The 21,733-nt window shown below is 38.3% G+C and overlaps 1 protein-coding gene across 3 annotated transcripts in view; it reads right to left on the bottom strand.

The window, feature by feature from the left end:
• Positions 1–21,733, bottom strand: part of AFMID (arylformamidase) — a 737,969-nt gene that overhangs the window by 27,523 nt on the left and 688,713 nt on the right. For 2 of the 3 annotated variants that reach the window (XM_044068169.1, XM_044068166.1), the window contains exon 11: positions 11,543–11,630. The exons of the other annotated variant lie outside the window; for it this stretch is intronic. In XM_044068169.1, coding sequence (XP_043924104.1) covers positions 11,583–11,630 — 48 coding nt within the window. In that variant the 3' untranslated portion in view covers positions 11,543–11,582. The remainder of the gene's footprint in view (positions 1–11,542; positions 11,631–21,733) is intronic. 3 annotated transcript variants of the gene reach the window in all.

Raw genomic sequence — 21,733 nt, 5'->3', positions numbered from 1 at the left:
TGAATTCTTTCTCCACTACACATTCCAGCAATCCATTTCATAGGTCCACATCCATGCCTAGACTTCTTCCTTTCCTCTCTGTCCTTCCAGCTCAGAATCACTCTTCACATCTCCTTGACATGATCAGTACACCAGTATAATGTCCTCCATTTCTTCTGGGACTTGGGCCAGAAGAGTTGTACCTCTAGTAGCCTTTGCTCACATTATCCCCCTTCTATTGTTTGGATCTTTCTGGTAGCTTTATTGTGGATTCTTTCCAGCTGCCCAGTGTCCTTTTCCTTATACTGCCTTAAGAACTAAAGAATCCAGTGTGTGTCTGACCAAGGCCCAATTTAGTGAAAGCAGTAGGTCTTTGCTTCTGTAATATATCTTCTGATGATATGCCTAGCATGATGATATGCCTAGCATTCTGTTAGTTCTGCACTGACCGCTCACTCTCCTGCCAGTGGTGTAGTCCAGGTGTAATCAATGCCCCTACATCCTTTTCCTGTTCTAACACCATCAGTTCCACTTTCCCCAGCTGTTATTTCGCACCAGGGTTGCTGTTGCCTAAGTTAAGTACATCACATTTGTCTACACTGAACCTCAAATGCCACATTTTTTCTCTTGTTTGGCCTTTCAAAATACTTCAGTAGACTTCCCTCATAGACTTCCCTCACCTTCCAGTGCTACACCTTTGTGTTATCAGAAAACAGGATTATCCTGTTCTCTATTTCCCTCAGATATATCAGAGAAAGATACATTGAAATATACTGGACAAGCATAGACCTGCATACTGTTCCACTAATGATTTTCCTTCCTCCTGTCATTATCCCTGTCACCACAACCATCTGTATTCTACCATTCAACCATTCAGGTTTACAGCTCCTCAGATTTTGTCTTGCCCCTAAACCCTCCAATTAGAGACATGTCAAAATTTACCTGTCATAAAACTGGATCTGGTTTGACTGATAACTTCTTCTGGTCATGAACCCAGACTGGTTGCTATCCCAGTGAGTTCTGGCCTCTAAACAAACCATGAGACCTCCCATCAGGATTTTCTCCTTGACTTTCCTGTCAATGTTGTTATACCTGTAGCTCTACAGAATTGTCCGCCCTCCATTGGCCAGTACAGGGGCACCACAATTGCTATCCTTGAGCCCTCTGGCACTTCTGCACTAGTCAGTGATCTTTTAAAGATCTGTTGGGGATGAGGGTGATGCCAGCATACTGGGCAGTTTTCTAAAGGCACAAAGAGGCAGCCCTTCTAGTCCTCATGCTTTATCCTTCCTGTGGGCAGCCAGTTCCTCTGAACCTCCTCTAGATCTGTCCTTGAAATCCGTATTCTACTTTTACCATTCTGCCCTGCCTCCTTCTAAGCATGGCACCATCTTCTTATTTTTTTTAGAAGACCGAAGCAAAGTATTCATTGAACAAGTGCACAAAAGAGATGGTGGCATAGCCCTGCTTCACAAAACTAACTTAAAACTTCGTCCCCTACACAAAGAATCCCCAGACTTCAAAAATGCAGAAACTCTATTTGCAAAACTCTTCTTAAACCAACACAAGCATCTAAACTTACTCAGGATTTATATATCCCCGGGCGACAACCTGACCACCCTAGAATCAATACTTCACTGGGCTTCCCACTCCCTTCCTCAAGAATCTATAGTGTTAGGCGATGTCAACATCGACTGGAACCCTATCCACTCTCCAACACCCAGCTACCATATTAACCTATATAACTTGACCCAACTCATACATTCACCCACACATATTGATAAAGACACAAAAAGGGAATCTATATTAGACTGGAGCCTCACAAACCACCCCAATACTGCCCATTAGTGTGGTACACCATCCACCTCTCTTAGTGACCACAACCCCACTTTTATCCTTAGACACAAACTTAAACTTAATATTTCCACCACCCTCCTATAAACCCGTTCCCACAAAAATTTCTCCTTAAATCATACCTCTACACCAACCATTTATGGAACTGCAATGGAGCACCCTGAAGCCTCACCCTACTGTAGGATTTTATTCCCTTATGTTTCTGGTGTATACTGTGCTGTGCCACTGCTCACTGTATATATTGTACATACTGTTTTTACTGTGCTCTAACAGTGCTCACTGTATATATTGTACATACTGTTTTTTACTGTGCTCTAACAGTGCTCACTGTATATATTGTGCATATTGTTTTTTACTGTGCTCTAACAGTGCTCACTGTATATATTGTGCATATTGTTTTTTACTGTGCTCTAACAGTGCTCACTGTATATATTGTACATACAGTTTTTTACTGTGCTCTAACAATGCTCACTGTATATATTGTACATACTGTTTTTACTGTGCTCTAACAATGCTCACTGTATATATTGTGCATACTGTTTTTTACTGTGCTCTAACAGTGCTCACTGTATATATTGTGCATACTGTTTTTTACTGTGCTCTAACAATGCTCACGGTATATATTGTGCGTATTGTTTTTTACTGTGCTCTAAAAGTGCTCACTGTATATATTGTACATACAGTTTTTTATTGTGCTCTAACAATGCTCACTGTATATATTGTACATACAGTTTTTACTGTGCTCTAACAATGGTCACTGTATATATTGTACATACAGTTTTTTACTGTGCTCTAACAATGCTCACTGTATATATTGTACATACTGTTTTTTACTGTGCTCTAACAATGCTCACTGTATATATTGTACATACAGTTTTTTACTATGCTCTAACAATGCTCACTGTATATATTGTACATACTGTTTTTTTACTGTACTCTAACAATGCTTACTGTATATATTGTGCATAATGTTTTTACTGTGCTCTAACAATGCTCACTTTATATATTGTACATACTGTTTTTTACTTTGCTCTGACAATGCTCACTGAATATATTGTGCATACTGTTTTTTACTGTGTTCTAAAAGTTCTCACTGTATATATTGTGCATATTGTTTTCTACTGTGCTCTAACAGTGCTCACTGTATATATTGTGCATACTGTTTTCTACTGTGCTCTAACAGTGCTCACTGTATATATTGTGCATACTGTTTTTTACTGTGCTCTAACAGTGCTCACTGTATATATTGTACATACTGTTTTTACTGTGCTCTAACAGTGCTCACTGTATATATTGTGCATACTGTTTTTTACTGTGCTCTAACAGTGCTCACTGTATATATTGTGCATACTGTTTTTACTGTGCTCTAACAGTGCTCACTGTATATATTGTGCATACTGTTTTCTACTGTGCTCTAACAGTGATCACTGTATATATTGTGCATATTGTTTTTTACTGTGCTCTAACAGTGCTCACTGTATATATTGTGCATACTGTTTTCTACTGTGCTCTAACAGTGATCACTGTATATATTGTGCATATTGTGTTTTACTGTGCTCTAACAGTGCTCACTGTATATGTTGTGCATATTGTTTTTACTGTGCTCTAACAATGCTCACTGTATATATTGTGCATACTATTTTCTACTGTGCTCTAACAGTGCTCACTGTATATATTGTGCATACTGTTTTTACTGTGCTCTAAATGTTCTCACTGTATATATTGTGCATACTGTTTTTATTGTGCTCTAACATTGCTCACTGTATATATTGTGCATAATGTTTTTACTGTGCTCTAACAATGCTCACTTTATATATTGTACATACTGTTTTTTTACTTTGCTCTGACAATGCTCACTGAATATATTGTGCATACTGTTTTTTACTGTGTTCTAAAAGTTCTCACTGTATATATTGTGCATGTTGTTTTCTACTGTGCTCTAACAGTGCTCACTGTATATATTGTGCATACTATTTTCTACTGTGCTCTAACAGTGATCACTGTATATATTGTGCATATTGTGTTTTACTGTGCTCTAACAGTGCTCACTGTATATATTGTGCATACTGTTTTCTATTGTGCTCTAACAGTGATCACTGTATATATTGTGCATATTGTGTTTTACTGTGCTCTAACAGTGCTCACTGTATATGTTGTGCATATTGTTTTTACTGTGCTCTAACAGTGCTCACTGTATATATTGTGCATACTATTTTCTACTGTGCTCTAACAGTGATCACTGTATATATTGTGCATATTGTGTTTTACTGTGCTCTAACAGTGCTCACTGTATATATTGTGCATACTGTTTTCTATTGTGCTCTAACAGTGATCACTGTATATATTGTGCATATTGTGTTTTACTGTGCTCTAACAGTGCTCACTGTATATGTTGTGCATATTGTTTTTACTGTGCTCTAACAATGCTCACTGTATATATTGTGCATACTGTTTTTTACTGTGCTCTAACAGTGCTCACTGTATATATTGTGCATACTGTTTTTACTGTGCTCTAAAAGTTCTCACTGTATATATTGTGTATATTGTTTTCTACTGTGCTCTAACAGTGCTCACTGTATATATTGTGCATACTGTTTTCTACTGTGCTCTAACAGTGATCACTGTATATATTGTGCATATTGTTTTTTACTGTGCTCTAACAGTGCTCACTGTATATATTGTGCATATTGTTTTTTACTGTGCTCTAACAATGCTCACTGTATATATTGTATATACAGTTTCTTACTGTGCTCTAACAATGCTCAATGTATATATTGTACATACAGTTTTTACTGTGCTCTAACAATTCTCACTGTATATATTGCACATACTGTTATTTACTGTGCTCTAAAATGCTCACTGTATATATTGTACATACTGTTTTTACTGTCCTCTAACAATGCTCACTGTATATACTGTGCATACTGTTTTTTACTGTGCTCTAACAGTGCTCACTGTATATATTGTGCATACTGTTTTTACTGTGCTCTAACAATGCTCACTGTATATATTGTACATACTGTTTTTTACTGTGCTCTAACAATGCTCACTGTATATATTGTACATACTGTTTTTTACTGTGCTCTAACAGTGCTCACTGTATATATTGTACATACTGTTTTTTACTGTGCTCTAACAGTGCTCACTGTATATATTGTACATACTGTTTTTTACTGTGCTCAGTGCTCACTGTATATATTGTGCATAGTGGTTTTTACTGTGCTCTAACAATGCTCACTGTATATATTCTACATACTGTTTTTTACTGTGCTCTAACAGTGCTCACTGTATATATTGTGCATAGTGGTTTTTACTGTGCTCTAACAATGCTCACTGTATATATTGTACATACAGTTTTTTTTACTGTGCTCTAACAATGCTCAATGTATATTTATTTATTATTTATTTTATTCCAGTTTGGCGACCGGGGAGGTCCACTGGGCTCAAGAGCCTGTTTTCAGTGGAGGCCCGGGGAGAAAAGCTCCACAATACAATGTTACAACACATAATGATAATGCAAGTAAAAAATACAAATAAAGTACAAAGATAAATTTGACTTACATACAAAAGGGTTGAATTTCGAAACAGCTGATAAAATGCAGTCAAGTAGGTAGACCTTCAATTAAGCAACTAGGAGGTTAAAGAAAAATGTCCTGGAGGATGATAGGCAATAAGCATAGGGTTGGATGTAGATATTAGTTACATTAACAATGTATGACTATGAGAGAAATTTGAAAGGTATGAAGGTTAGCCAGGAGAGAAGGAAGAGGGGAGCTTGGGAGGTATAGAGTGAAGTGTGCCGTTACATTTTCTGTGACTATGTAGGTAGAAGTGGAGTTGTGTTTTGAAGGAGTGTAGGTTGTCACAGGTCCTCAATATAGAGGGCAGGGCATTCCATTTTTTAGCAAGGGGAAAAGGAGAGTAAGAGCTGACCAGCTGGGCGCTTGGGTTTGTGGACGGAAATAAGGTTTTGGTTATAAGATCTAAGGGGTCTGGGGGGTATAAGGTTGAAGAATATTGGAGAGTGTGGGGCAGAGGGTGGGTTGAAATATTAATTTGTGGGCTGAGACAGTTTGGAGGTAGTCTAGTTGATTGGGGAGTTCAAGCCAATTTAAAATTTGTAGGGAGGTGCAGTGATGAGAGAGGGAATTTGCCTTGGTGGCGAATTTGGAGATATATTGGTATATATTGTACACACCGTTTTTACTGTGCTCTAGCAATGCTCACTGTATATATTGTACATACAGTTTTTTACTGTGCTCTAACAATGCTCACTGTATATATTGTACATACTGTTTTTTACTGTGCTCTAACATTGCTCACTGTATATATTGTGCATAATGTTTTTACTGTGCTCTAACAATGCTCACTGTATATATTGTACATACTGTTTTTACTGTGCTCTAACAATGCTCACTGTATATATTGTGCATATTGTTTTTTACTGTGTTCTAAAAGTTCTCACTGTATATATTGTGCATACTGTTTTTATTGTGCTCTAACATTGCTCACTGTATATATTGTGCATAATGTTTTTACTGTGCTCTAACAGTGCTCACTGTATATATTGTACATACTGTTTTTTACTGTGCTCTAACAGTGCTCACTGTATATATTGTGCATATTGTTTTTTACTGTGTTCTAAAAGTTCTCACTGTATATATTGTGCATACTGTTTTTATTGTGCTCTAACATTGCTCACTGTATATATTGTGCATAATGTTTTTACTGTGCTCTAACAATGCTCACTGTATATATTGTACATACTGTTTTTTACTGTGCTCTAACAATGCTCACTGTATATATTGTGCATAATGTTTTTAATGTGCTCTAACAATGCTCACTGTATATATTGTGCATACTGTTTTTTACTGTGTTCTAAAAGTTCTCACTGTATATATTGTGCATACTGTTTTCTACTGTGCTCTAAGAGTGCTCACTGTATATATTGTGCTTACTGTTTTTACTCTGCTCTAACAGTGCTCACTGTATATATTGTACATACTGTTTTTACTGTGCTCTAACAATGCTCACTGTATATATTGTGCATACTGTTTTTTACTGTGCTCTAACAATGCTCACTGTATATATTGTGCATAGCGGTTTTTACTGTGCTCTAACAATGCTCACTGTATATATTGTACATACTGTTTTTTACTGTGCTCTAACAGTGCTCACTGTATATATTGTACATACTGTTTTTTACTGTGCTCTAACAGTGCTCACTGTATATATTGTACATACTGTTTTTTACTGTGCTCTAACAATGCTCATTGTATATATTGTGTATATTGTTTTATACTTGGTTAATTTCTGCACATACATTGTACCTATGCTCATTTGATGAAACTGCTATGCTCACATATTTGTATCTCCACTTTGTTCTATTAACTGTTTATAACTTTTCTATAGCATGTTTCCTTACTGTTATTATCATTTATACTTTGTAACCTACAACTATGCTGTGGTGGTACGGTAGTAGCGTTGTTACCTCACAGCAAGAGGTTCTCTCGTTCAATGTCTTGGGAGTGCCTTCTTTGTGGCGTCTGCATGTCCTCCCCGTGGTTGGGTAGCGTTCGAAAGACATGCGTGCGCAAATGGGTGTGCCTTCGTTGAAGGTTGAGCATTGAGCTGGCACCTCGGTGTTTCATAAAAAAAATCTACTGCCAATCATTAGTGGACTGGAGTTCCGCTGTGGCGACCCCTTACCGGGAAAAGCCGAAAGACAGACAACAACAGCAACAACTTTGTAACCTACAACTGTTTATCATTCATTAATCTATTTTCTGTAACTGTATTGAACTTTATTTTGTAACTGTATGGAGTTTTTCTCCCCAGGACTCCGCTTGAAAATGGACACTAGCTGTCCAGTCAGACTATCCTGGTTAACAAATGTTAACTAAATAAATAATAAATAAATAAATAAATAATACAGCACCTTTTCAGATATTGAAAGTGTCCACTTCAGTCCTGGCTCACTCAAGTGAACATCTGTGTGGTCTAATAAATGAAAATTAATGTCTGTTTTGGTTGATGACTAGATAATCAAATTTTCCTGTTGAAGAACCAGACAGCTCAATGCCTGCCAAGACTGTTTTACCACTATTTGGTAAACTTTTTTTCTGCTTTTGAGAATACTAGATACAATCATTCCAGATAACAGCTCATGATTCAACAATATCCAGGCTGCCCAGTTCTGTAGCAAACAGGAAAAGCATTATAAACATACATCTTGTTAGTTGCATGAAAATTGTATTGTTAAGTGCTTCATTGCAAACCAAGGTAAATATGTGGGGATCTCCAAAACAAAAGGAATGCCATGAAAACAAGTTTATTTAATGCTAAGGGGACATGCACATGTGGAACACCTAATGACAGGTATAACATCTGCAATTCTGGTACTTAACTACACTCATGTGGATAAATCTTTATTGCTGTACATGTAAAACCAATACAAGAAAGAAAAGGTAGACAAAAATACACTTAGAAAAGGCAAACAAAAACATATACTGACCATAAAAGACAGGCAAATTTGCACAGCATTGAGACAGGCTGTTTTTTACAACAAAAGACGAGTGGGCAGAGCAAACATTATTTGGTTTATTTACGAGAGCCATATGCAGTCAGAGATGTAGATGTTGCAAAGATTACAGTTGGACAAGCACACTATTGTAATACATAGTTCATTTCTGATTTTTTTCAGAAAAGACACTCAAACCTTGACATATAACACTGTGTAAAAATATATACTTTAACCTGATACTAACAATAGTACAGTCAGATGGATCCAAAAGGGTAACTAGTAAATAATACAGAGTAATTTAAAAGCTAGATCATAAGAAGGATCAAGAGTGTTACAGTGTAATTTGATGTCAGATACTGAAGTATGCTACCAGGAGGGTACAGTTCATAGTTACTACCATTTTCATTAAATGTAATAGATCTAATATAGACCATACTTGCTCTAAAAAATTCATATTTATGTTTTATTTTGTTTTGCTTTTTTTCTATAAAAAAAAGTTGGGTCTTTATTTGTAAATGTTTGAGACCTGTGCAAAGCCACCTTGCACAGCCTTGCACACTAGATAAATATGAGATTCGTAAAGTTTCTTTGTACCTCTGAGCAGCAAATAAAACCTCCGTACTTAGTTGCAGAATTACTTGTAAGTGAACAGTGTAGTTGAGGGTGTGGCCTATGTAAATTATGCCTCTGCATGTCATTAGCGTATTCACAATAGAGAATATGGACAGTACAGTGTTTCGGAGTCTTGTGTACTTATGCACCTTCTGTGAATGGAATATGCAGCTATTAGATGCACTGCATTCATTCATTTAAAATGGAAACGCATATACCTCACTCAGCACCACCAACTGACTCCTCTCATCCTCTCACTTCATCCCCGCATTCTACATTAAGCAGCCAAAACATAAATCTATAGAAACAGCTCTTAACACCATCTAAACTGATATTCTCACTTGGTTTATCTACCATTGCAGGGAACATATATTCCTGCATCTAACTCACATCTATAACCTCTGTATCTTCAGAACAATATGCCTCTCATCTGGAAAACCAGTAGAATCAACCCACTCCCTAAACAATCTAACCCTGCACACTGCTCTCACTTCTTTCCCATCTCCTGCCCATACTAGGTAAAATCATTGAAAAACAAGTCAATGCTCAACTTTCCCAACACATCCAACAATACTGTCTTCTCTTTCCCAAAAACAGCATGGCTTTTGGTCAGGTCACAGAACCATGACTGCCTTCTAGACCCAAACAGACTATATCCTACTTAAGACTGACAAAGAAAATATTACCAGGGCTTTCCCCATTGATGTAACAAAAGCCTTCCATCTTATTGATCACCTTCTCCAACAGGGCATCCTCACAGAAATTCACATCAGCTTTAACTCTCTGCCTTGGTTTAAAAACTTTCTAGAAAAAGCTATTTTAAAGTCAAATTGGGTAATTCCTTCTCTGGCACAGCTCACCTACATAAAGGGGTCTCTCCAGGTTCCACTCTGTCCCCTTATTTTTCTCGACTTTCATTAACAAACTTAAATTTGTTCTCCCACATCTTCCTCACTTCTACATATAAATGATATGATAATGTATAGAACCAGCCCATCCCACTCTACAATCCAGTCACAACTCCAATCACACCTACACCAACTTCAGAACTAGCTTAGCCATCACAAACTCCTCCTGAACCCAACTAAAACCAAAACTATGCTCTGTGGCATCCCACAAAGACTCGCAAAAATTTCTAAGATCCTTATCATTTCCCACTCAACTCTCTCATTGAAGCCACAACATTCTTCATGCATCTAGGCCTCAGGCCTTCTGGTCCAAAAAAATATCTCCCATTGTCTCTGGTGTCCTCAGAAAAGGTGTTCTCCTAACACACCTGGAATACAGCCGCCTCATTGTTGCCTTAGCTTCTTAATTTAACACCACCACACTCCAAAATGTCTCCATCTCCATCTGCCACTTCATCATTAATTCCCCACCATCACCACCACCAAAAGAACACCATTGCTTCATACTTAAAAAAGCAAAATGATTTCTCATCAAACAAAGAGACAATCTTCTACTTGTAACTCAGCTCTTTAAACTACTTTGGCTACAATCTTTCACCCCTCTATCAGCAAAATTCCTTGAAAAAAACATCCACTTATAACTTATGCACAAATAACAAACTGCACCTTCACTCTCTCTTCTGCCTCCCTTCAAATTACTAGACATGCCTTTTCAATAATTGCCCCTCTCTCCCACTGTCTGGCAGTCCCTCCCACCATGTTTCATTGAACATTCTGCTCTATTCCCCTTCAGAAAACATCTCATTATTCATCCTAATCTGCAAGTAAAATGCACCTGCTCCCATCCTGGACACACTTCCTAAGTCTCTCAGCACTAGACACCATTTAATGGCTGCCTGACTATCACCTTCAACTATTCACTCCACTTCACCTATGACCATACAGCACTATTACTCTGTAAATATGCATCCCCTCATCTTACATTTTTCTCCTTGACTTTCTTGGCCTAAACTCTACCACTCTCTTTCTCATCCAGCTGTACCATCTCTCCCCTGCCTAATCCCCTACCATCCTCCCTTTCTGTCCGCATCTACTCCCAAACATCACTACTTTCCATACCTCTCAACCTCTTAGAGCAAGAAATCTGAACAAAGCCATGAATAAAGGTGGGACAAAGGCCAAAAACAGGGACAAATTTTATATATTCCTCTTAGAAACTTAGAAAGTTGATAGAATAACAGGATTTGCATTAATATGAATTTTATGAAGTATATGAAGTCTGAAACTCAAACGTCTGTCATTATTTTCTAACTTTAGTCTTTAATGATTTGCCATTAATTTACCAGAAAACCACAATTTTATAAAAAATGGACCAAAAATATGAGGCAGAAATCTGGACATTCTGCAAAAACCTGTACAGTCAAGAGATATATTACTTTCCCTACCTTGTTTACCCTTAATATCCTACAACTTTTTATCTTACTGAACCATCCCAATTTGGCCATCTGTTTCTCTTTAACCCCATCCCTTGCTCCATAAAAAAAATCTTCACATAATAACACTCATTTATTGCTATTATTTGAATTTTCATGCAATATATTAAATTGTAGGTTATATAGTTTGCCTATCCTTCTTATTGTTTATGTTTATTGACTGTATATTTTACCTGTATTATTTCATTATTATTTTTCTAAATGTGAATTCTTTCATCCAGACTTTGCCTGCAAATATTCATTCCTGAGCAACACACTAGCCTGGAAAACAAAAATAAACAAATAAATAAGTAAATAAACACATTAATAAATAAATAAACAAACAAAACAGCCCTTAATTATTTCTTCCAAGATGTCAAACAAAGTCATACTACCTGGCATACAAATTCCTGTTATCTTCCGTGCTTGATCCACTTTCAAATTCAACCATCTACTATTACAAGTTTTCTCTAGTCTTCTGATACTACCTTGTCTCATGTGATGGACACATTACCTAAGTCGCCCAACACTAGACACCATTTAATGACTGCCTGTCACCATCAACAGTTCACTCCCTTCACCTATGGCCATCCATCAGTACTTACTCTGTAAATATTCACCCCCCTCATCTTACATTTTGCCCCTTGACTTCCTTGCGCCAAACTCTACCAGTCTCTTTCTCATCCAACTCTACCATCTCTCCTCGAAAACATATCAACTCCAGTGACTGATGTATGGGCAGTCTATTCCAGAGTCTGGGGGGTCTCTGGGTTAGGAACCTATCCCTCCAGCATGTTTTGTTTATTGTGATGACATGGTTTAGATCCCTGGAGCATGTGGCTCTGAGGGATTGGGATTTCTTTAAGTGTAGCATGTCCAACAGTTCTGGGTTTAACATGGCCTTGTATGTTAAGCAGAGATCGCCTCTGAGTAGACGATATGCGACAGAGTATAGCTGGAGTTTTTTAAGGCAGTCAGCATAGGGCATCTGCTTTAGACCTGCGATTCTTTTAGTGAGGTATTTCTGCGGCCTTTCCAGTTGTTGCAGGTGTCTTGAGAGGTACATACCAAATGGGGCATTGTATTCTATAATGGGTCTAATGAGGGATGAGTACAGTGGGACAATGACCTCCTTTTTTCTGGATAAAAAGCCCTTAGTGATGAGGTGTGCCACATAGAAGGATTTCCTGACTGTTGTGGCGATGTGGTTATCAAAGGTGAGACCACTATCCACCTGTGTCCCTAAGTCTCTTATCACACTTTCGGTGTTTAGTGTACTGCCACCTAATTGGTAATTCAAGGGTACATGTTTTTTCCCACAGGGGATAACTATACATTTCTTGGCATTGAGCTTAGCCCATGGCTCTGGCACCAAGCAACTGTTTCTGTAAGGCCCTTTTGTAGAGTATCTACATCATTTGGAGATTCAATAATGGCTTCCAGTTTGCAGCCATCTGCGAACTTTGTTAGCCAGAGTCCCTTAGCATTGGCCTGTACTTCAGAGAAGTAGATGCCAAACCAGAGTGGTCCCAGGACTGAACCCTGAGGTAACTCCACTTGTCACTTGTCTGGAGCTGGATTTGGAGTCAGCTACTTTTACAGTGTGGGTCTTGTCAGTAAGCCAGTTGGCAACCCATCGAGTGACATAGGGATTAATGCCCAGCTTGGTAAATTTATCTATGATTCCAGAGTGGGGGATGGTGTCAAAGGCCTTGGTGAGGTCCAGATAGGCTGTGTGGACCGCTTTACCCTCGTCCACAGCTCTGGAGACTGATTCAAAGAAGTCAATCAGGTTCAGGAGACAAGCTCGGCCCTTCACGAACCCAAACTGGGCGGGGTCCAGTGTTTGAAGGTTGCTAATGTTTTTGTTTATAAGTTCCATGATAATACATTCCATAGCCTTGCAGATCACCTCGTCACACTGGTGGGGCAGTAGTTCCCGGAATCCAAGGTGGATCCCCCCTTGTGGAGTGGGATAACTGTAGCTGTGCGCCACTCAGTGGGCATGAAGCCTGAGGTGCGGCTATGATTAAACATAACACTTAGGTGAGGTGCCAGTTCATGTTGTAGTTCATGTAGTACACAGCCTGGGATGTCATCTGGTCCCATAGATGCTATATTCTTAGCTTTGGAGAGTGCGTTTTTTACCTGTTATTACTGCCACACAGGCAGTAACATTTCATGCTTAAAATGTCACTTTGGATTAATGTAGGATCTGTATTTACCTAACAGTTTATGCCTACGATCTATGATTAACTGTATTTTTCAACTAGAGCTTAATTTCATGTTCTGCTTTTGGCTTACTTTAATTAGCCCGCCAAAAGGCAATGGTTAACTCCTGTGCACAGTACTGTACGATTTCCACAACAGCTGTTAGCAGTTAACTTCTTATGAAAAAGTGTTTAAATAATTTCAGCATGCTATCAGAATAACACGTGCAAGATTACGTTATTAGACATACTAACACACATACAGACTTCCTATATTAACCATGAAACAAGAGTGATTTTTCTTCCATCACTCTTTAGCTTCCTTCAACAGACTTCTCAGTTAGAAACGTAGTTTTTCACCACTGCTGTGTTTCTACTTTTACTGTTACTTTATGACTGGGTTTAGTGGTAGTGGCTTATTTCCTGTTATTTTTACTACATTTGGGTCATACCATACACCCAATCCCAATTCTCTAGTTATTCAACTAGGATTTTTAAAGCGAGTACACAGCCTCGTGGCTGATTATAGCCCTGAGACATGACCGTACTTCATTTTAATAATCACTCCACATGCATTTGTTTCACAACATACCTCAAAATTGGTTTTAATTAGAAGTCTCCAATAATGGCCCTAATGCATTTTACAAGCCCAGAGGCTGCTTTACATTTTAAGCCAGTTCCCTATAGTTACAACTGGATGGGGAACTAATGTTAAAAGGGCCACTCGTGGTCACAGATATTTTAATTTACATGCTAGACTCTATTTCATATTGTTGGGTTTTCATATTGTTCTTTTCTGTGCTTAAATGTATCAGTCTGTGAAAATGCAATAACTATTTTTTCCTCACAATTTGGGCTATCACATTTTACCAATGAGACCTTATATCATGCTCAGATATTTCTATTCAGAACAGGTTTTTACTTAATTTGCCCACCAATAATGCATTAGTTAACTCCTGCACATCGTTTCTGATCAGGTTTCCACTACGTATGTTTCACGATTTCAAATGGAAAAGTTCATGTGTGTTCTTTTTTACAGTATTTCTGATTAACAAGTGGATTTGGTAATAATCACATTGACCACTATTTTGAATTTAATTGTAAACTCATAGACCTCCATTTTTTGTAAGCTTTTTTAAGCATGTGTATTTTCTCACAGCAGTTATCTTTTGCTAAATGATTATTCATACAGTATTCACCACGCTGTCCTTCACGGCCCTAGAATCAGAAGGGTAACGTGCCCCACCAGATTAATTTGTTTAGGTTTTCCCTTTCCCGATCACCCTTCGTGAGAGGTTAAAAACAAATTTGAACTGCAAGCCAACAGTCGCATCACGTAGGAACCTCCTCCAATGCCCCACCACCCACATCCATTTTTTCTCCTACCAATTGGAGCATTTTGCACCCACTCTACCCCACCCTGGTACTACTGTTTCCCCTCCCAGACTTCTTTGTCCAGGCACCCCACCAACCACATTCATTTGCGCCCATTTTACCCAGCCCCAAAACTTTTTTGTCACCATTCTCACACCATTCTACCATGCACATCCCCACTTAGCCAGCACAACCCACAGTCTATCCTAATTGGCCAGCCCCATTCAGATACACACCCATCACTATCTCCACCTCTATAGCCCTATCAGTTACATTCATGCCCAAATAGACCCCTCTCTGCTTCCTCATTCATACCAATCATCGTATGACACAGACACGTTACACTCGTACACACATCCACACCTGTTCATTTAACTAGCCACACCTTCCTGCCACTCTTACTGGTATGTAATTTCCTACGCAGATAATCCAGGGTCCTCCATTGGTTAGCGTATTACACGCCTCTTCCCCTCGGTAATTCGGCACTGCAAGCACCTCCTATCACTCCCTTCCGCTCCAAGATTTGTTTCACATCCACACAATGTTCAATCACCCTAGCTCATTGATACACTCCCCTCCCACCCACCCGCAAGGCCGTAGTCCCAAATTACTAATGCCATACAATTGTTTAATGACTTTTTTAATGTTTTATTCCATCATAATACTATGAATGCATTTGATTAAAGTATGACTCAATTAAAAGTTATAACAGTAGCTTTTAGTTATTCTTCTGATTTACAATGATATAAGAATCAATGTCTGTTGTTGCGTCTTTCGGCTTTTCCTGGTTAGGGGTCGCCACAGCGATTTTTACGTGCCGAGTTACCAGCCCTAACGCACAACCTTCAACGAAGGTACACCCATTCACGCATGTCTCCACGCATGGTACTACATTAAAATATATCTTCCATATTAACTGTATTTAAAGTAACGGAAACATCCAAAAGTATATGCAAATCGACTTATTCTGATGTATATAAAAACACCAAACCAGCAATGCACTACTGATGTTATGCTTTTTATTTATTTTTATTTACTTGTCTATGCTTACCTACTGGATGGAAAAATAAATCTTTTAATTGATCGAAGAAACTCGAATTTTCTATTTTTCATTGCTCTACAGATTGAAGTTGCATTTCTACTTTTGGTTTTCTTCTCTTTTATTTTATATTAAGCCTGGAAAGTATTGACAGGTTAAATGGAGATTTTCCAACAATCTTGACCACAACAAGCATTAGTTTTTGGGACTACTTGGTTTTCACAAATTCAGCACTATTGGTACCTCGCTTCCAACAGAAAATTATTCCTTAGTTAAGACAAGCACCAAGGTGCTCGCTGTATTTTGTGAATTTTGGGTTTAGGACTGATTCTCTCCCACGAGGATCAAGTTCCCTTTATCTGAGTGCTTATTCTTCCAAAGACAGAAAAGCTGGATCAGGACAAGAGGAAATTCTTGGTAAGCCAGTAAGTTACAGTTCAATATCCAACGTGTCAGGTTCCCGGAGATATGTAAAATAATGGCTGCCCAGCCATAAGAAATACCACAAACCCTTGATGCACTGCAATTATGCTTCAAGAAACAAAGGAAAAAAAAGATAAACTTGCCAAGATCTTCCCTAGTGTAAGTCTTGATCTTAACAGGGTGTTTAGTAAAAACTTGTTAATGGTAAGTGCCATTAAGATTGGGTCTCACTCTAAGGACAACAGCAAACAATGCTGTCTGACAAAGAATAGCAATAGAAGCTAGAACAGCTTAGCTTTTAAAAGCTGTTAGAATTCAGTCTGACACACTTACAAACAGAAAGTATGGCAGAATGAAGTGACCAACAGCTTTAAAGCCATTAGTTCCACAGACAAGTGCCTTGTTTCAGCCTGGTGTTCATTCCTTGAAGGCAGTTCTGCCGAGGTACCAAAAGCACCATTAAATGTTCCTGTTTTATGCTGTCATTCTGCTGTGGCTCTGTTTGTTTTTTATTTTGGTGTTCATGCCTTTCAACTGATTTTTACAGAATGTTCATTATACTGCCTCATAGTTTTGCCCTTTCCCTCATAAAATCTTTCATTTCCTGGTATATTACTGAGGATTATGGTCTGTCAATAATGCCAGACATTTCAGTTTTACACTTGTTATGGCTCAGCAAATGTATGTTGATGTGACCTGTTCTTCTATTAGCATTTAAATGAAACAAAGAAATATTTTCCACACCTTTACTAGTCTGTCCTCCTCCTGACAAGTAGACTCAGGATCCCAAGCCAAATGCCTTTGCTGCACAGCCCTTTCATCTGGCATCCTAGACACACAAGATACCCAGCCTCCTCCTTACCATCATGTCACCCACTTTTGAGCTGCTTCATATCAGTGGACCTATACTGAGCATAGCAATCCTTAGTTCGTGTTTGTCAGGCTGATTGGGTTTACATTCAGCTTTCACTCAACACAGCATTCCAGGGAACCCAAGCTGGACAGCTGACCCACTAGACACCACCTGCTGGTAACTTATTCACTAAGGACTGATGGGCTTTATGGCAAGCACACACTGACCAAAAGAGCTACATAGACCCCTACCATCATTAGCATGGGTCTCTGGCATAGGTCAGATCCTCAACGCATTTATCACTGACAAACACCCATGGTCATTTTTGGTGAGATTAATCAATGTAACCAAATCACCTGGAACCAATTTTTACACTGTTGAGTTCTTAGCCTTAACACAGTACTCAGTGTCTGATCTGTGTTCCATGCAGGGGTGTCCAACCTTTTGGCTTGCCGGGGCCGCATTGAGTGAAAAGAAATTATCTTGGGGCCGCATATAAAATATAACATATAGTTAACTCTTTCGCTGCCACGGGAGAACAAAGTCGACCTCCTGGCTGTACTGTAGGTGCATTCGAACAATTAATAAATGTAATAAATGCCTAATATTTGCCTTAATATTCTAATTCTCATTCTGATTTTAATTCTTTAATCTAACAGTTAACTCTAGCATCTTAGTTAATATATACATTTTTTTTACAAATAAACAGATATTCACTACAGCACTAGCATTTCTCACTGGGAAAACCACTCCAGCAGTCCATCTACATACAGTATCAACATTAGCAGTCATACAATACTATAATCCACAAAAATAAGCCAACAAATTTGCAATAAAGTAAAGAATTCACATTGCTAACTTAATAAAACAATTCTGAATAAGCTACAAGAGGGTCTCACCCAAACAAATGACTGGTGCCAGAAACATGGCCTCAAGCTAAATGCCAAAAAATGCATCATCATCCCCTTTGAGGAGAGTGATGTCCCCACAAATTATCACATTAATAACAATGTTGTAAGCACACAATCAGTTGTGAGGTGCTTGGGCACCCAGGTTGATAGAAACCTGCTTTTGACCACCACGTTGTCTCCGTTGTATGAAAAGCTTTTTACATGGCCCAACTCATTAGTAAGATTATCTCATCCAGGGACAAGGAGGTCATAACATCCCTGTATTCTTCCTTTACAAGAGCAATTATTGAGTGCAACACCCCTTTTGACATGTGCCTCAGCAAAACACCATGCCAAAAGAAAGACTATAACCATTTCTGACAAAAAAAGATCAAAGGACTAAGTTCACTTAGTTATTCAAACAGACTAAAAAGCTTCTTGCTTTCCTCTATCTCTCACTGGCCCCTATACATTTCATCACTGGCTTGCTTTCCAGGCTAAGAAAGATCCTGCCTTAAGAGACTTCCTCCACCTCAGAAATACTGGTTATATTTAAAACACTCACTACAAAGACCACAGCCTTCACTGCAACATAAACAAGCCACTTTGTATGGACAGGTTCTTGACACAAAAACTTTCAACTTCTGTAAAAAGCTCCTCTCATTATCAAACAATGTAGTTCAACAACACTACAACTGGATGGATAGCCATGAATGTACTCCTTAAGTAAGTAGCATAGCCTTCATCAAACCGGAAGGAAAATCCACATACTAACCTTTCCCAGCTGGATGGCTAAGATCTAATATTAGTTACTCAAGTCTACTTGTCTAAGAAGAGGGGCCTATTTAACTAAGAATTCTATTTGCAAAAATATATTCAGTATACATATTAAATCTCTCTCTCTCTTATATACACACACACACACACACACACACACACACACACACACACACACACACACACACACACACACACATAGAGAAAAGGAGTCCCTACTTGTAAAATAGGCAACCTCAGTAATCACATGACACAGTCTCACTGATTGAAATTGTCTGGGAGTCAAAATACCTGAAAAAAAATCATAATAGAGATGGATTCATCCATGCAATTTCCCACCACCAAAAGGACCATCAGTAAATCAACAAACAACTGCTCAGCAAAAATTAAATCAGTAAGAAATCTATAAACTCTCTTAAGATCATACTACATACTGGAGTAAACATATAACTTCCCTCCAATCTAAAGCCATTTGACATTCAGACATTTTAATTTGTGCAGAAGTTATTCACAGACTGACCGTTTACTAAGCTGTAATGCTGACCATCGCTTTTGAAAAAAACAAATTCCCACACTTTGTCAATAGCTCAAAGTGAAGAAAGGATTACTTTTTTTATTTATTATGTATTTATTTAATTTTGGAAAACATCTTTAAAACTGTTAAATTGATCACACACCGATAAACACAGAAAAGTTATTGTGATAAGTAAGCCACAGACTGCTGCAAGAAATCAGTCACAGCACACTATGCTTACGTCTGAACCAATGAAGCATACCTGTCAATTCCAAAAGAATTAAAATAGCGTAATAAGAAAGTTATTTGCAAGGTTACATGGCAGTTTATATTGGAAATAAGTGGAGATATTAAAAATGCTCCGTTTCTCATAAGTATGCTGAAAAGTCTTCCAAGGTAAATACAACCTTCTGATTTAGCATGGAACCATACATCTCAACCTTAGAGCAAGAATTCTGGACAAAGTGAAAAATAAAATTGGGATATAGGCCCATAAATAGTTATGCATCACAGACACCATTGAAACAAGTGTAGCTGCAAATATTATACATCATGTATAATGTTTCTATTCCATGATTGTCAGTTAAGCATCATATGGCTCATTTAATCCTGCCTTCTTTTGCAACAAAGAAAACCATACTTTGAAATGACAAATCCACTGAAAATAATAAAACACATTGGCTCCACATCTTGCAACTTCCTAAATGCAAACAACCTCAGCGGTTTCATTGAAACTAGGTCTGCTTATTTCCACAGAATGACACCTCTCCCTAATTAAGTCTAATGGTATACAATCTACCAGGATCTGGACTACCTGAAATAAATGAAATTATGGCCTATAAATTGCAAGTGCACTTTGTTTAATTAAACTACATTTCAAAGCCCACTTACTGTATTTATTCAGTAACATCCCAATATCCATTTCCGGGTCACTTTACAAGACATTGGCAGTGGTAGACTTAGCATCCTCCAGATCCCTACAGGACCACACTCATACTGTTAACATTGTCCATTAAATGTAAATATTCATCCACTGTAAATGGCAAGAAGCTATGTCTTAAAAAAAATATTTTTGGCATTCCTAGTACCCAAGTATCAGGTTTTGAAACAAAGAAACATATTCTCCGGAGTTTGTAAGTCTCTCTCTTTAATAATCATCTACTATTGCAGCACTCCCAACACAAACACACACATACACACTAAAACCCCCAACATTTAAAAAATGACATTGTGCCCACCTGATTTGCCAGTATTGATGATCCACCAAAGTTATGCTTACTGTTGTCCAATCTACCACTGCTTAGAACCCACCAATGACAAAACAGTATTAGGTGATTTTTTTGTTTGTCAAAAAAAAAAAAAAAAAAAAAAAATTATATGCTACAGTCCCACATTAGTCAATCCACTACTGACCCATTAACCCTAGCCTGCTGTCCAAGGGCGCCCGCAGGCAGGTGCAAGGGGGTGCACTTGCACCCCCCTGGAATCGGCTATGGCTAGAGAATTACAAAGAGAGTTTTTTTTTTTTTTTTTTTACGTACATTCTCCTTTAAGAAGAAAGAAGTCCAAATAGTCCAGTCGCAGGCGTGCTGACATCATCGCTGTCAGTTAGAGGTTTGTGAGCGGGAACTCAAACAAACGGAAGATGGGAGCAGGACCTGACGACCGGACACTTCAAACGAACGGAAGGAAGATGGGGCACTTTCAGGTAGAGGTGTGTGTGTGAAACAGAAGATGGGGGCACTTTCAGGTAGAGGTGTGTGTGTGAAACGGAAGATGGGGGCACTTTCAGGTAGAGGTGTGTGTGTGTGTGTGTGTGTGTGTAAAATGCCCCAGGTGTACATGGTGGTGGGTAGTGAATAAGGCTTGAACCCTGTACCTTGGGCCCAAGTGGCAAGAGCCTGAATTCCCTACCCACCACCATTTGTAAAAATGTTGCAGGATTTTCCCTCATACTTTTTCTGTTCCTCATAAAATCTGTGGTTTCTGCATTTGTGTCCTTGTTGCCTGACAGCTACATGTTCTCTGGTTTTATTCTTGGCTGTCTGGAGTGTTTCTCCCTGGGCCTCTGCTAAAACTTAGCTTTTTTTTTTTTTTTTTTTTTTTCAAAGTCAGACTTTCCTGGTTAACAAAAGTTAAAAAAAATGGACACACTTGTCAGACTTCATATTCTTCAGAAAGTGCATGGTAACAAAAGCTTTTATTCTAGCAATTTTCTAAGTGTACAAGATGGATATTTGAAATGTATCCCTGTGTTTGGGACTGTATCCCCCCCCCCATTATTGGCTTCGTCCAGGTTTTGTGC

The sequence above is a fragment of the Protopterus annectens genome, chromosome 4.part0 (genome assembly GCF_019279795.1).
Source record: "Protopterus annectens isolate FY-2018-M chromosome 4.part0, PAN1.0, whole genome shotgun sequence".
NCBI classification, from domain to species: Eukaryota; Metazoa; Chordata; order Ceratodontiformes; family Protopteridae; genus Protopterus; species Protopterus annectens.
This window is presented reverse-complemented; position numbering and strand designations above follow the sequence as displayed.